The sequence below is a fragment of the Zingiber officinale genome, chromosome 2B (assembly GCF_018446385.1).
Source record: "Zingiber officinale cultivar Zhangliang chromosome 2B, Zo_v1.1, whole genome shotgun sequence".
NCBI lineage: Eukaryota > Viridiplantae > Streptophyta > Magnoliopsida > Zingiberales > Zingiberaceae > Zingiber > Zingiber officinale.
The window spans coordinates 83,970,695-83,987,380 of NC_055989.1; the positions used below are offsets into that span (position 1 = coordinate 83,970,695).

Genomic DNA, 16,686 nt, shown 5'->3' on the forward strand with positions numbered 1-16,686 from the left:
GATTTGAAAAACCTTGATGAAGCTTTTCTAGTGATAGCATTCATCATTGAACAAGTTGATACAAAGATAAGTTAACTTTGAGTTATTTCAAAGACTTTTGAACTTTGTATCAAGATTTGAAAATGGAACTTATTTTCATAGAAAACTATTTTTCCATGATAGTATATGTTATGAGGAATGTATCCTCAAAATTTCACAATTTTTTGAATTTTCTGTGATTTTCTAGAGGTTTCTGAATTTCGGAGAAGAAAAATTTCAGAAATCAGAATCAGAGGTCGTGGACCGATCAGGAGGTTCCCTGATCGGTCCAGGTCTGTGTGGATCGGTCACTAGGACCAATCCAGGAGAATGTGGATCGGTCTGGGGACCGATCCAGTGAAGGCTGATCGGTCTGGTGATCGATCAGCGCGTGCCAACTTGCTGATTTTCGACTGTTTTATCTGAAATTTCAGCTGGGAGTTGGTGTTTTGGATTTCTAAAGGGTTGAAACTCTCCAAGACATTGTTGGTGCAATGGTCAAGGGGGAGTTGACCTTTAGGGGGAGTTTTACCTATTAGTCAAGGGGAGTTGACTTTTAGGGGGAGTTTTTACTCCTTAAAGACATGAGTGATATGAGATTATCACTAAGTTGATTGTTGAATTTAGTATCAAGGAGGAAATTAAGGGTTTCAATGAAAGGTATGGGACTTTCATTAGGAAGAAACTCTTGACCTTGATTCACTCCTTTTGATGTGTGTCAAAAAGGAGAAGAATGTCTAGAGAATGTTCAAGGAAGAACATTGGAATTAGTGGGAGAGTTTGTTGATCACGACGAGTGAAGTTGTGAACAACGATAACTTACTCTTCAGGGGGAGAGTTTGTTGATGTGTGCCAATAGGGGGAGAATGAAGGGGTTAAGTTAGGCCTTCATTATCTAAGAAGGAGGTTGCCTTCTTAGAAGGAGAATGTAAGGTTGTAACTTATGTTTCATTACCTAGTGGCATGAGGAAAGTTGAGGCTATTGGATTAGCCTAACTTAAAGGTATTGTCAAACATCAAAAAGGGGGAGATTGTTGGTGCAACCTTAGGTCAAGGTTGACCTGGTTGACCCGACTCGAGTTGACCTGACTCGAGTTGTATTTTGATGTTTGACAAGAACAGAAGAGTTATATTTTGATGGGAGATTGTTGGTGCAACCTTAGGTCAAGGTTGGACCTGACTCAAGTTGTATCTTGATGTTTGACAAGAACAGAAACTTGGGAGGTTGAGGGTGCAACCCTTGGTCAAGGTTAACCTGGTGGACCCGAGGTGAGGTGACCTGACTCGGAAAAGTCCAAGCAGGGAGCTTGGCACGGGAAAAGTCCAAGCAGGGAGCTTGGCACGGGAGAAAGTCCAAGTATGGGAACTTGGCAAGTGAAAGACGGAGAGGGCTCGGTAGCTCGTTCTCCGAACTGTGGTCAGAGAGGGCTTGGTAGCTCGTTCTCTGGACCGGAAGTGAAAGACGGAGAGGGCTCGGTATCTCATTCTCCGAACTAGGTCAGAGAGGGCTCGGTAGCTCGTTCTCTGGACCGGATGTGGAAAGTCCTGGTGAGTGAAGCCAGGCAGACGGATAAGTCCTGGTGAGTGAAGCCAGGCAGTGGGAAAGTCCTGGTGAGTGAAGCCAGGCAGACGGGAAAGTCCTGGTGAGTGAAGCCAGGCAGACGGATAAGTCCTGGTGAGTGAAGCCAGGCAGTGTGAAAGTCCTGGTGAGTGAAGTCAGGCAGTGGGAAAGTCCTGGTAAGTGAAGCCAGGCAGTTGGAAAGTCCTGGTGAGTGAAGCCGGGCAGATTGGGAATCCTGGTGAGTGAAGCCAGGTGAAAACCCTAGTGAGTGAAGCTAGGTGAAAGTCCTGGTGAGTGAAGCCGGGCAAGGGAAAATCCAGATGGATCAAGGGTGATCGGACATCTGATGTTGAGAAGGTCAAGTAGGTCAAGGGAGTGATCAGATACTTGACACGAAGAGAAAAGTCCAAGTGGGTCAAAGGGATTGATCGGACACTTGGTGAGGAGTCTTAGCAGGTCAAGGGAGTGACCGGATGCTAAGCATGATATACCAACAGGTCAAGATTGACTGGATGTTGGTTTGGAAGGTTTGGGACTTGGTTTGGACGAAAACCAAGCTCTGGATCGATCAGTGGATCGATCAGTGGATCGATCAGTGGATCGATCCAGTGATACACTGGGTATCTGGATCGGTCTGGTGACCGATCAGTAACCACACAGTGAGCATCTGTGTGTTATCTGATTGGACTGGAGACTGATCAGTGATCGATCAGTAGCATACAGTGAAGTTCCTGATCGGTCTGCAGACCGATCAGGAAACGATCAGAAGGAGACGATCAGAAGGAGGGAAAGGCCCTGATCGGTCATGGGACCGATCAGGGAAGGACCTGATCGGTCACCATGACCGATCAGGACCCTTGTGGACCGATCAGGATGAAGCCTGATCGGTCCACATCCTAGCCGTTGCGTAGCAACGGCTAGTTTCTGTTGTGTCTTCTTCGCAGGTTATAAAAGGGGTTGAGGAGCTACTGTTCTTCTTCTTCTTCTTCTTCTTTCTTCTCGAGCTGCTTAGCTCTTCTTCGCTGAAGCTTCGCGTGAGCTTCCTCGGCTGGGTTCAACTGACAGTTGGTGCTGTTGTTGGATTCTGAAGTTGCTGCTTCATCGAGTCGACAAGAAGGCAAGCTAGGGTTATTACATTTTTGTATTGTACTTAGTTTCTTGCTGTATTCTTGTACTCCTGTTTATCTTGCTGTTACAAGATATTGTGGCGAGGTTTCTCCACCCAGAAGGAGTGATTATTAGCCGGGTTTCCGGGGACTCATCCACCGACGGATTGATAGGCTTCGTCCACCTTACGGACACGCCGAGGAGTAGGAGTTTCATCTCCGAACCTCGTTACATCCATCGAGTTTGAGGTTTGTCTTTTTCCTTTACGTTTCTATTTAGTTATTTCCGCTGCGCTAACCCTAATCGTAGGAAGAAACGAAGAATTTGGGGCGTCTATTCACACCCCCCTTCTCTAGCCGCGATCATCGATCCTAACAGTATTAACTAAATTTGTAATGCTGTTTGTGCATGTCTCAATTTGCCGTGAGCTCGGCGTAGTTGGAGACACTGTATCATAAAGCACTTTTGTAGATCTTCCCCGTGACATTCTAGCTAATACTGGTATTATTCCTTTCAAAATTTCATCCAGTAATATTTTATATATATGTTTGTTCCTTTATTTTGATAAGGTGCTCTTTGTTAATTTATCTTCATTGGTAAGATTTATATGTATTAATTTTTAATAGTATTTAAATATATAAATACAGGCAAAATGTAGAATGAAATAAGTTGGATGTATAACAAGAATTTGCCTGATCATCGGGGTTTAACTGATGAGTTTATCACTGGCTTGAGGCAATTTTTGAATTTTGCATCTAGTCAAGTTAACTTTTCTAATTTTTATTTTAATTAATATTGCTAATTTATTTTTAATAAGGTTGGTGAGGCGAAATATATGTCGGAGAAAAAAAGTAAGTATTAAATAACACACCCTTAGTTGAATATGTTATACTTTTAATTTTATTTATTTATTTATCAGTTGTATTTGAAAAGTTAAATAAGGGTATCATTCTATCAAATTCCGAATTATGATTAGAGTTTGCCTAGCAACCAAGTAACCATGAGTACTAAAAGACTAGTGTCAACTAATTGATCTTCACTAGTTTGTGCTTTCTTCATTTGAGACATTTTTTATATGATAGGAATTTTAAGAATACATCTCATGCTCTCCATGCCAGATGAAAATAGGATATTTGTAGCTATTGTTTGATATGGTGAAATAGGTTGTATCATAACAATTTGATATGGTAAAATAGGTTGTATCATATTTAGGATAATTGTAGTTAGCTTCAAGGTATTGCAACGAATTTGAAAGCAAACTAATTATGAGACTGCTAGAATTTAAGTAATTATCTTTATGGTTACAAATAATCTGATTTATTTGTTTATTTTTATGAAGGAAAAGAAGATTTGATAGGGAAGAAAGCTTTTGTGGAAAAAAAAGATGAGTTGATGTATCTTAGTTTTTTTTTAAAAAAATTTAAATCCTTGTTTAACTTCTTGGATTGTTGGACTTGTATAACTTTTGGAATATTAAACTTGTATAATATTTTGGAGTAGCTTGAAGAAGAAAGATCTTGTATAACTTGTTGAGACCTTTGAATTTGTTGTATAAAATCATTATGATTTGATTTTAATTATTAATAGATGTATGTGAAATAGGATGTGATAGGATGTGTTGACTGTATATAATGTGTTATTTGAATTTGTTGTATATATGTATGTATTGATTGAATTGTAGAAATAAATTGTTGCTGTTTTTTTTTATTTAGGGACGAATTTGACAACGAAAATAATTTGTCGTCAAATTATTGTAAATAAATACATCGATAATTTCGCAACAAAATCATTTTCGTTTCAAATTTTGTCTCAAATTCTAGGACGAAATATGGGCCGAAAATGATTTTGTTGTTGCAAAGGTTTCATAATTTGGCAACGACAATATAATTCATTGCCAAATTTTGTCGCCAAATTAGGGACAAACTTGGCAACAAAAAAATAATTCGTCACCTAATTCGTCCCAAAATTCGTTGCTAAATTTGTAACAAAACATATATTTGTTCCAAAATTGTATACAATATTGCGATAAATAGTATTTTTGTTGCAAATTTGCCAACAAATTTGGGGATGAAAATATTATTCGTCACCAATTTCGTCCTTAAATTTGTTGTCAAATTTGCAAAAAAAAAATATTCGTTCTAAAAGTTGACAACAAGAAGTTTGGGACGAAAATTTTATCGTTGTAGAATTCGTCCTAAAATATTTTACAACAAAATAATTTTATAAATTCATCCCAGAATTCATCCCATAAATCTGTATTTTTTTATATGATAAGAAAATATAAATATACAGATACATAATATGGGCGAGATGACGATTTGATATGATGAAGATGTAGCGATACAGCGCTTTCATTACTATAATATAACGTCCAATTAAAAAAAAGAGAATATCACTTCAACAATATTATGAAAGGACTTTGTCCTACGAAGATAAGGACATGAATATATACACGTACTTTACTTTATCTATACTGTTTATCTTCTTTATTTCCTTTCCCATCAGAATTGATTTAAATATCTGAATGACTGAGCTTGGACACCAAACTTTTCTTCTAATGAGCACACTCCTACAGGTGTTGCTGATCGAAAAGTTCCTTTCTCCAGGCTCTTTTCTAATGTTCGACGATTGAGTAAACACATTAATCAATTCATCGATGACTCATTCACTGACGAACAAATGGAATCCGCATTGCTCGAATTTTGATCCTACCATATGATTCTCATCGAGTTCCGATCCTACCACGTGGCTCTTATCGTGCCTCACATGACTGACAATAAAAAATATTATATTCAATTATCATGTGTTAAAATAGTAAGTTGTAAACTCGCAATGCAATTTCATATTCTTACGCCTTTTTGTTTCGGCTTTGCCGATATAGATTCACGCCACTTCTGCGAAGATACACTTCAAATGGGAAAAAATTCGGTGTAATAATATTAAACTAAACTCCATACCAAAGAACGAGGCGTATAATTCACGGCGCGAGGAAACGAATCGCGCCTGTAAGGAAGACACACGTGCCCATATCGCGGGGCCAACCGTGGGAAAGAATATCCTACGAATCGGGAACTGCCGCGTCATCGTATGTAAAGCAGATTTGACGCCCTTTTCAAATTTTACTTCTCGCTGCTGCCTTCTGCCGTCTTCAATAGTAGATCGACAATAGATGGAGGCGTTCGCCTTCTTTCAGGCGATTCCAGAGCGACGTCTTAGGGTTCATCGTTGCTCCCGTCTCGCGCAATGATCTCGTGGGCATTTGTGGAAGAGCTCACCTATTTCCTACCGCCACGACGCCATCCGAAGATCTAAATCTGCGGCCCTTGGAGATTTCGTTTCCAGCGATGTTTCTTACTCCCTTTCACTTTCTATTTTGATTTCGTCCGTTTGTTTGGAGCCGTGCGCTTTTGGATGAGGAAGGTGGCGATGGGTGCGGGCGAAATGCTTGTCGAAATCCATCCTCAGGAACTCAGGTTCACTTGTAAGTATCGGAGCAAAATGGTCTTCTTGTTTGTTAGCGATGAGGATGTCTTACTTACGGTAATTTGTGTTTTGACTGATTTCGTTATGATAGACCCATCCGAGCTTCTATTGCGCATTATGTAGATTTGATAGTTTTTTTTTTAATCTCAATGTTTATGTGCATGACTTTTTGGTATTAGTCAACCTCAGGTCAGTCTGGTTTGCTTTCAACCTCCGAAGTTGTTGATTGCGATTAGCAAATATAACTGTGAAAAGAAGGTCCGTTTGATCTGTTGAACTTGGGAAGGTGTTAGTTGCCAAATCTTATTTTTTTAGTTTGTTTATGCATACGTCTTCATGGACCTTTAGATTATGCAGGATGCTCTTCCTTTATTGTTTGGGATGTTCAAATTGGTGTGGTTTTGGTGGGCAATCAAACTCCATTTTTAATTGCTCACCTTTCTACAATTGTAATGTTGATGGACTTCAGTGAGAATTCTAAGAATTGTGAACAAACCTAGTACATTTTGGAATCTTACCTGCACTATCAAGTGTCTCATTATGATTTTTGGTCTTCAGTGTCCCTTGGAGGATGCAAGTCCATTTCATTATTTCATGGACTGAATACTTATTTTTGATGAATACACTTAAAGCTGGACAAATCACGGGATATTAATGAGTTCTTTAGTTTTAAAAAGAAAGACTATATATATAAGCTCAAATGTAGGCACGAACTGTACAGAAAATACAGATTTCATGAAAATTATTACCAAAGATAAAAACAAAAACTTGGATTTCTGTTTGAGGAAATGAACATGAAGCTAGCAGGAAATTTCAAGTTCACTAGGACAACATTTTTGCCTTTATTAGTATGCTCATTTCTCCTGGATAAATGCAAAATATGTAGGTACGAGCAAAATACAATTAAATTGGTTGGAAACATCATTGAACTATTATTTATTTATTTATTTTTTTTTTTTTTTCAGTCATGATCATCTGGCATGCTAACTTAACCATGGTATTTTGTTGCAACTTTTAATTACTAGTACTTCATGTGTACTAGAATTGGATTTATATGTAATAGCTGTTAGATTTCTCTTATGTTTTTTTTGAGCTATTTATATTCTTCAATTATCTTATTCTGTATTGTTTTCTCTTTTCATGATGGCATCTTATTTTGAATTGTTAGTCTTGCACATATGTACTAACATATTGCATTGCTCTTTTAGTTGAGTTGAAAAAGCAGAGTTCATGTTCTGTTCAACTTGTCAACAAATCCAAAGATTTTGTTGCATTCAAGGTGAATGCCTTATTCTTAAGACTAGAGACATGAAAGAGTTTATTTGTTCTTCACCCCACTGCAATGTCGTCACGAAACCATATTCTGAAAATTGCTTGCTTGTTACTGCATTGAGTTTGTAAATATAAATGGCCATAATTACTAGCTATATAAAGCTTAAAACTCTATCTTGCACCAATTTATTCTCTCATGCCAAACTCATTGTAGAGTAACATATTCTATTGTGTCTCCATCTGTCAATATTTGTTTGACTCCGTATGTTCTATTCTATCATCAACTCTCATGTCATATAATATTTTTAGTTAATTTAATTGTTAATACTTGACATGCTTAACTTTCCCTTGATAAATGCTGTAAGATACACCAACGATTTTAATCTACATTGAACATGGTCTCTGAATTTTGTCAATTTAATGGTACTTAAAGCTTTTTCTTGTAAAATCTGATTGAATTAGTACCATGTTTTCTAGGTTAAAACTACATCTCCTAAGCGATATTGTGTTCGTCCAAATACAGGAATCATTCTACCAAGATCAACATGCGATTTCATAGGTTTGATTTCTCACTTCTCGTTGATTGCAATCCTACATGCTGTGATGTACCTGATTTAGACATGGTAATTATCATACATTATGCACTTTTAAAAGCTGTGCTACTTCAGCAATCAGAAATTTGTTTTATTCCCTTGCCTTTAGTTAGACATGCTCAAGGCCTCACATGTTATTGGGCTATTGTCTAGCTTTTACATGCAATATATTGCTAAACTGGAGATAAAATATCAGGTAAGATCTTCACTTTAAGAAGACCCTTCTCACAAAATACATTGACCATAAACAAAAGCAAACAACTTAGTTTTTGAGGAAAAAAAATAGTGAACCAGTTAAAGATATGTTCTGATACTACAATACAAGATATCCTCTATCATGAAAATACTTTTTATATTATTCATCGTCTACTTATAAGCAGTTTCTCTTTTTCTTCTTTTTAACTAAAAAATTGACAATGTGTAAACTGTATTTATTTAGAATCGTATTTAGGCCTGGCTGTTTTCCAAAATCCCATAAATATATCATTTCAATAGTGAATTCATTTATAGACAACACGTTGAATATGCTGAAACATGCTTTATTTTTCTAAATAATATGAAATAGACACTGATCATAATCTCTCTCTTTATGTGTGCTTGTGTGTATGTATATGCGCATGTGTGTGCGGAGGTTTCATAGGGCCAGAAACATCTTAGGCTTGATTTTTCCTATCGAAACCATGTCAAGTTGGGCATGGCTTAGGACAGGATCACCTCAAGCCCAACACAAGCTTGGGTATGACTAGGCAATGACATTTCCATGTTGGTCCGCTGAGTCACGATTTTTATAATAAAATATGGTAATAAAAAAATAATTAAAAAAAGATAATTAACAATATGAAATATTTATAATAATAAATTGTTACTACTTTTAAAATGTTTTAGGACTAATTTGATAAGATTTATATTTTTAAATATTATTTCAGGGATAAAAAAAGTTAATATGTAAATTTATTATTCGCTGGCCATGTTAACTATGTAGTTTGATGGTGATTGTGTTCCACTGCAAGTAATAGGTTGCTTACTATGAAATCAGATGTTAAAAGTAGGAAAGTTGTGTGTGATATCGGGATTGTCAGGAAAACCAAAATGGTTAGCATACACTCGGGACTATTTTAAATAATTCTTAAGAGTAGAAAATAGCATTTAAAAATCGGTTGATAGGCATTTCAAATTTGGGAATCTTTTCTTAGTGTCTTTATTTCAATTTGATTGCTCTCTATGTTGGTTATTTACATGATTACGCAACCACATTTCAGTTATTATGCAAGCATCAAAGGAAATCCCATCTGATATGCAGTTAAAAGATAAGTTCCTGATTCAGACCACAGTTGTTCCTTATGGTAGCATGGATGAGGACATTATTCCAAGTTTTGTAAGTATACAGCAGTAATATGAACTCTTGCCTTTGAATATGCAGTGTATGGTTGGCTCTGTGTTGATAGTGCTCTTACTTGGCTCATCAGTTCTCAAAAGAAACTGGTAGGTATATCCAAGAGAACAAGTTGAGAGTTGTTCTTGTCAGTCCACCACATTCTCCAGAGGTAGAAACAAACCAAGAGGTTTTCAAGCAGGATCTGTCCTTTAAAGCTCTTGATTCAGCTGACCCTATTGTAACTGTTGAGAGTGATTCGAAGAGTGAGCTAGTTAAGGAAGTTCTTATGGTGAGAGAAACATCTGTTTCAAACAATGGAGCCGCCACAAATGAGGCTAATCAGGGAGAGCCTATTTTGAAAGAGACATGCATAGCAAATGATCAAGAACTTGGAATAGCTAACTTTACCCCATTGCATGTAGGTGATATTGGAGTATTCTTTATGTTTATGTTGCTTCTTTATTCTGGGAAAATCTACTCTAGCTAACTTAATATTTGGATGTTATCCACTACATTACTAGGATATGTACCATCTAATGATGAATGTTTAAATTGATAATTTACCATGACACATTTAACTCAGGAGTTGCTCTTTACTTTTAGTTATAATCATCCATATCATTTGCATTATCTTGGATATGGCAATGATTACTTTTTTCATCAACTAAAAGGTCATTAAATCAACTAAAGTTCGTGAACCTTGTTGTTTTTATTTAGGTTGCTAAAGATATTGATGACTTGAAGTTGCAGTTGGATAGTCTTGTATTGAAGCTGAATGAGGTTCGTTATTTCGTTAATTGGCTGATTATACTTGTTGTATGGCTTAGATATGGCAATTTATGATATGTTATGGATTGCATCCCCCTCTTTCACTTTGTTTCTACTTAAGAGTTTTTTTTTGCTGCTCTTTGTTTACTAAGGAAGAAAGAAGATGAGAGAGAATAAATATGTTATATTGCTCTGTTATTTATTTGCCAAGAAAATAAAGAACATAGAAACATGGAAATTATTAAAAAGATCATTGTACTCTCAGTGTTAACCATGTCTTATAAAAAGGTAAGGTGATCATTTCAGTTTTAAGTCAGTTCTCCCTTCTTTCACTTCATTTCCACTTATGGGGTGATTGAATTATGAAATAAGTTCATGGTTTTTATTTCTCCATATTTTTTTCTTCCCTAAATTTTACTTTTAAGTAAACAAAAAATTTCAAGTCTTCTCTTCTACTTCCTCTCCTTTTTTCATTTTTCTCTCCAAGTAAGCACGCCAAATTTAGATATCTAATTCTTCTACCATTTTTTTAATGAAAGATGAATTTGTTGCTCAAAAAAGAAGTTTGGCATTTTTGTTTTCCCATGTCATTCATATCTCAACGGTATCCCATGGCAAACTCTTAAACAGTGGAATTCGTGAACTTTGTAGACCCTGACTAACTGCATGTCTGAATTCATTCAAAAGGATCTAGACCAAGTCATTAGTGCAATTTAAGTTACATGGAGAAACTTACTGTGCTTATTGTAATTTTATTTGAGTGGAAAAGGAATCAAGCAGTAAGAGAACACCTTCAAGTTAGTAACATAGGTTAAATGTTTTGACAGTCTACATTAAATGTTATTGTCAGGCTTAGTCTCTAAATGAGTTCAGTAAGAGCAGTTGAGGAATCAGGAAGTTTAAGCTTCATCCATAAGCTCCGTAAATCAACATATATTGACAACTCTTTTATATGCTCGTAAACAAGCTCATTCACAAACTCATTTGTGGGTTCACATATAAGTTCATTTATGGGTATGCTTTTCATAATCCTGAACCAACTCCATATATAAATGTAGGTTAAACCCGAATTCAATTAACTAAATAACATGGCTAGCTCAAGCTCAGTCAAATATAGGTGATGAGAGCTTGAGCTTTAGCTCTCCCTCATAATTTACATGTCAACTTGGCTTGGGTCATTTTCAGCCATCAATTTTCCACATCTATCCAATAATAATGTAATATATACTTCCTTTTAAAAAGGAACTATATATTAGCCTGCATTTCATTCTAAATGTAGGTTGTAGTTGTAATTTGTGGGTTCCCACCTATAGGGATAAGGCTTGGTGGTTGTTGTTGTTGTTATGCCATTTTATTTTTACTATGAGTTGTAACATTGAATCTATTGAAGTTTTATTATCTTACATAGAAAGATTACAATTTTTTTATTGAAAATATGTTATGGCTACTGTCTATAATTTATATTCTAAGATATGGAATTGTTTGCATTGCAGGCTGAGAAGACTATAGCAAGCCTAAAGGAGGAGATTAATGCTTCTACCCAAGAGAGAGATAAATTCAAAGGAGAAATTGTGAGTTAATTTTTGTTTGAAACAAATACACTAGTCTTTTGCTATTAGAGAAAATCTCAAGTTGTCCCCGGTTTTTAACCTTTTCATTTCACCCTTTAAATTCTGATAAATTACATTTTACTCCCCAACCTTTGCACAACCATATCATTTGCCATTTGAGCTTACGACCATTAGGGGTTGAGGTGATGTTGATCACAAATCATAGAAATAATATCACTGTCCTTTGTAACTCAAATTTCTTTTATTGATGCTCTCTAAAATTTTAAAATAGTCAAACACCTCTAGGATTTTCAAACTTGATGATTTCGTTAATGAAATAATATGGCAGGTAAGTTACATGTTTGCCACAGCACTATTTCGTCAAGAAAAATCATTTATTATTTACAATAAATGATAAGAGTTAGGAAACTTTAGAGGCATTTTGTTAATCTGAAGTGTTTAGAAAAGGAGGTAAGTTATAGGGGGGAAGTGAAACTTTGTTCTATTGATTGTCATTTTGAACTAACAATTTAAATCCCAGGGAGCAAAATTATACCATTTTGCAAAGGTTGGTGGTAAAACATAATTTATCAAATATAAGTGAAATTTTCTCTTGCTACTAAGACAAATCTTATATGTAAGGGGCAAGATGAAGGTATGAATATTTTTATTTTGAAAAAAAAAAACAGTAGGTAGGAAAGACTCCTACTAAGTAGTTACGCTAGTATAGGTTGGAAAGAGATGCATTCTTATTACATTGTTGTATCAGCAGATGACAAAATGAGATAACTAATTGGGTAGCTTTGCTGGAGCACCAAACAAAGACACAACTGTCTAGATAAAACAGAGAAATTATTAGCTTAATACAACTGAGCAAAGAAGCAGAATCAATGGAGTTATCTTGCATCCCACCATAACTCTTAGCTAATGCCAAAATAGATGATGTTGTTGGTTCAATAGCTCCCATCCTTCTCTGTAAGGTCGTTGATCAATTCCTTGATTAGAATTTTGCAGTCTGCTGCAATATAGAACCCATCACTTTTAGAGAAAACACATACTGTAAATAAATGCTTAGTCTCTTCTTCTTGGCTTTTGTAGAAAACGCAAATGCTATCATTTACGAGTATCCCTCTATTCTAGAGGTTTATCTTTGTTAGAATTCTGTTATTGATGATGAGCCATCTGAATATATTTGCTTTCCTTGGAGCAAACCTTATAAGCTTTTCTATTATCAATCTGAGCTATTGGCCAATGCTTGATAAGACTGTAGTTTGACTGAACATTGGAGAATTGTGCTGCATTCCTTCTCCAGATTCAGATATCTGCCAAACCACTTTGCAATCACACTGTTTCTGTTATTTTGTGCAATTCCTGCAACTCCTGTGATACGTCTTTCAGAAAATCTCTAAGTTGGGTCACCTATAAATAAATTCTTGAGTGTTCAACAAACAGATGGAATACTGATTTAAGAGGAATCCTTTCATACCACCTATTTAGCCATAAATTTGTTGAATTGTATTCCTAACTTTCAGATGACAAACCAGTTATTATGGTTTTGAGATATGAAAGGGGATTTAAATTTGATAACCTAGAAAGGATTATCTCTGGCCACACTAGTCTCAAATCCTCGGCAATTGTATGTGCCAAATTACACCACCATCTAACTAGGATAACTTGATTGTGAGCTTTAGTATTTGATATTGCCAGGTCACGAATGTCCCTTGGCTTTATGCATTCAGGCCAAGTGTTAGCTCCCTAACTTGGTGGCTCGGCTGGACACGAGGATTGGGCGTTGCTTCTTTGATCTAGCCTATTGGCCATGTGCGTGGGGCGTGCGACATGCTAAGCAGCGAAGAATTTGGTCAACGCAAGGCCCTCCAAGCCCAAGTCTTGCAGGAGGCAAACTTGGCAAACCAGTGGGCCTGGCATGTGCGCAAGACATGCCAAGCAGTAGACCGGCAATGTGCGGGGCACTATCCAAGCCCAAGTCATACAGGAGGCATGCTTGGCAAACAAGCGGGCGTGACATGTGCGCAAGATATGCCAAGCAAAGAAGCGGCAGCCTGGGGCGTTGCCCAAGTCATGCAGGAGGTGTTCTTGGCGTACATCTGAGCTGGGCATGTGCGCAAGGCATGCTAAGCAGCGGCGAGGATTCTGACAGCGCACAGGGCATTGTCCAAAGACCAAGTCATGCAGGAGGCAGACTTGGCAATCATCCGAGTCAAGTATGGCCGCAAGCCATGCCAAGCAGCGGCATGGATGTGGTAGTGTGCAGGACACTGTCCAAACCCAAGTCGTGCAAGAGGCATACTTGGAAAATGTCCAAGTCGAGCATGCACGCAAGGCATGTTGAGAAGCGACTAAGGATTCTGGTAGTGCGTGGGGTGCTGCCCAAGCCCAAGTCATGTAGCAGGCAGACTTGGTAAACATCCAGCCTATTGGGCATGTGCACAAGTCACGCTACATGCTAAACGACGGATGCGACAGCGCGTGGGGTGTTGTCCAGAGCCCAAGTCATGCAGGGATAGACTTGGCAATCATCCGGACATGGCATATAAGCAAGACATGCCAAGCAGCGGATTCAAGCAGTGCGCGGGGGGCTGCCTAAGTCAAAGTCATGCAGGAGGCAGACTTGACAATCATCCAAACTGGACATGTGCACAAGGCATGCCAATCAGCGGGAAGGATTCCGACAATGCGCAGGGCACTGTCCAAGCTTAGGTAATGCAGGGGCAGACTTGGCAACCATCCAGGTGTGGCATGTGCGTAAGGCATACCTAGCAACGGATACGACAGTGCGCAAGGCACTGCCCAAGCCCAAGTCATGCAGGAGGCAAACTTGGCAATTTTCTGAGTATGGTATGTGCGCAAGGCATGCCAAATAGTGGAGAATTGTGACAGTGCACGGGTGGTTGTCCAAAGCCCAAGTCATGTAGGAAACATACTTGGTGATCATGCGAGCAGGGCATGCATACAGGGGATGACAAGCAGCAACAAATGTGTGGTAGCGTGTAGGGCTATCTAACCATAAGTCATGCAGGGGCAAGACTTGGATTGTGGCGAGCAGGTGCGAAGATTTGGACGTGTTGGGTCCGAGCATTTAGCCAAGCAAGGCTTGTAGGAAAAGTGAGCCATGACATGCAACGGGCGCATGTAATACAACACAACGGATGGAGCTGTAGCGACTATTTTGCCCAAGTTCGAGGTGTTGGACTTGGGCCATTCACAATGCTTGTATACAAAGTTTGACGTGGTGCCAAAGAAATGGAGCCATGGGCCAAGAATTGGATGTGCATATAGACTTTGGCGTGGTGCCAAAGAAGCGGAGCCATGGGCCAAGCACAAGGCACATACAGATTTTGGCGCGGTGCCAAAGAAGTGGCGTCATGGGCCAAACACTAGGCGTGCAGACAGACTTTGACATGGTGCAGACAAACTTTGGCATGGTGCCAAAGCAGCAAAACCGTGGTCAAGCACAAGGTGTGCAGCAAAACCATGGGGCAAAGCACAAGTGGTGAAGACTGACACTTGGCATGGACCAAGTGAAGCAGAATGATGGGGCAATGCACAAAGTGTGTAGACTGCCACTTGGCATGGTGCCAATGCAGCCAAGACATGTGAACAAAATGGTTTTGTGCAAGTTGATTTAGTTTTGTACATGTGACACAAGTGGTTGGTGCAACCACCATGTAACCTCCATTGTAACTGCCGCCTATGCATGATAAATAGGCAAGGTTGTCATTGGAATTGAGGGAGGCAAATTGTGGGCAAAATTGTAGACAAGTCCAAGGGGATTTGTGAGCGAAATTTGTTGTTCTACTTGTATTCCTTTGTTATTATGGAAATAAAAACGGTTGGGAGTTTTCCTGTACATGGTATGTTGCTTGTTTGTGGCTTTTGCCGTGTCTTTGCATTGGACTTTCTTTGTACCTCGGTGGTGCATTTGTTGGTAGGTCAAGTGCGGGACATGATTGCCGTACAAGGAAATTTTTGAAGGCAGAAATTTACCCCAGTGACACCAGGCTATCAAGTACAGTGAATTTGATGCTGAGTTGGATGAGGCAATACAACCAATGAATTGCAATGTTGCCAAACAATAGCTTGCGCTAATTGAGGAATATATGGAACATGCATTTCATAATTTTGTTCATCAAGCAAAATAGATATTTCATTCTCCGTAAAGTATGTCAAAATAACTATTACTCGAGTACATGCAAGGAAACATTAAGTTAGTTCGATAATCACCCTATTAGAATTCAGACTTTCCTTGAGCACAAACTGTTCAGAGATTGATGATACCTGTTTATTACTGATAGAACCTCTGCTTATTTCCCTTGCATTTCCAGGCTCTGCTAAGAAGATATACTGCAAAGGAGCAGACAAGCTTTCCATTCTTATTTGTGGTCTTGATGGCGCTCGTTGGCATGGCACTTGGGTATGCACTTAACTCATGACTATTATCATCTCGAAGATGAAAACTATGCACTCGTATAAAATCTTACTCAGACATCATCCCTGTAGAAACATATTAATATCCGAAACTCAAATGCCAGATTATTCTGGACTGTACGCACGTAAAGATGACAGTTTTCATTTTGACTGAAATTACCTTTGAATCAAAATAAACCAGAGTTTCCTATTGGCATGTGTGGATAAAAATGATGCATATGTATGAACACATTTTATGAGATTTGAAGGGTTTGTTAGTGCTGAAACACATCTAAAGTTTTTACTCTGATGTCAAAATATCTCCTATCTATCCATTTAGAAATGAGATATTTTGACAAGAAGACAATAATCTTGGAGACATTTTGGTATTAATAAAATTTTAGAAAAGTTTTTTTTAAATTATATAATATATTGAAAAAGTTTCTGGTTAGAATTTGATCCCCTCCTAAGGGGAAATTTGAGCAACGATAAGGGTTTGGATCCACTTCCAAACTAATGCAGTGCAAAGAT

At 37.9% G+C, this 16,686-nt stretch overlaps 1 protein-coding gene across 1 annotated transcript; it reads left to right on the top strand.

Annotated features, from left to right (window-relative positions):
• Positions 1-5,817: 5,817 nt before the first annotated feature.
• On the top strand, positions 5,818-16,353 carry LOC122046124 (vesicle-associated protein 1-1-like). The gene is made up of 8 exons (XM_042606668.1): positions 5,818-6,167; positions 7,378-7,448; positions 7,919-8,000; positions 9,294-9,409; positions 9,501-9,827; positions 10,127-10,189; positions 11,671-11,748; positions 16,074-16,353. Exons 1-8 carry the CDS (start codon positions 6,098-6,100, stop codon positions 16,179-16,181), a joined length of 915 nt encoding a protein of 304 aa, XP_042462602.1. The 5' UTR covers positions 5,818-6,097; the 3' UTR covers positions 16,182-16,353.
• The last annotated feature ends 333 nt before the right edge of the window (positions 16,354-16,686 follow it).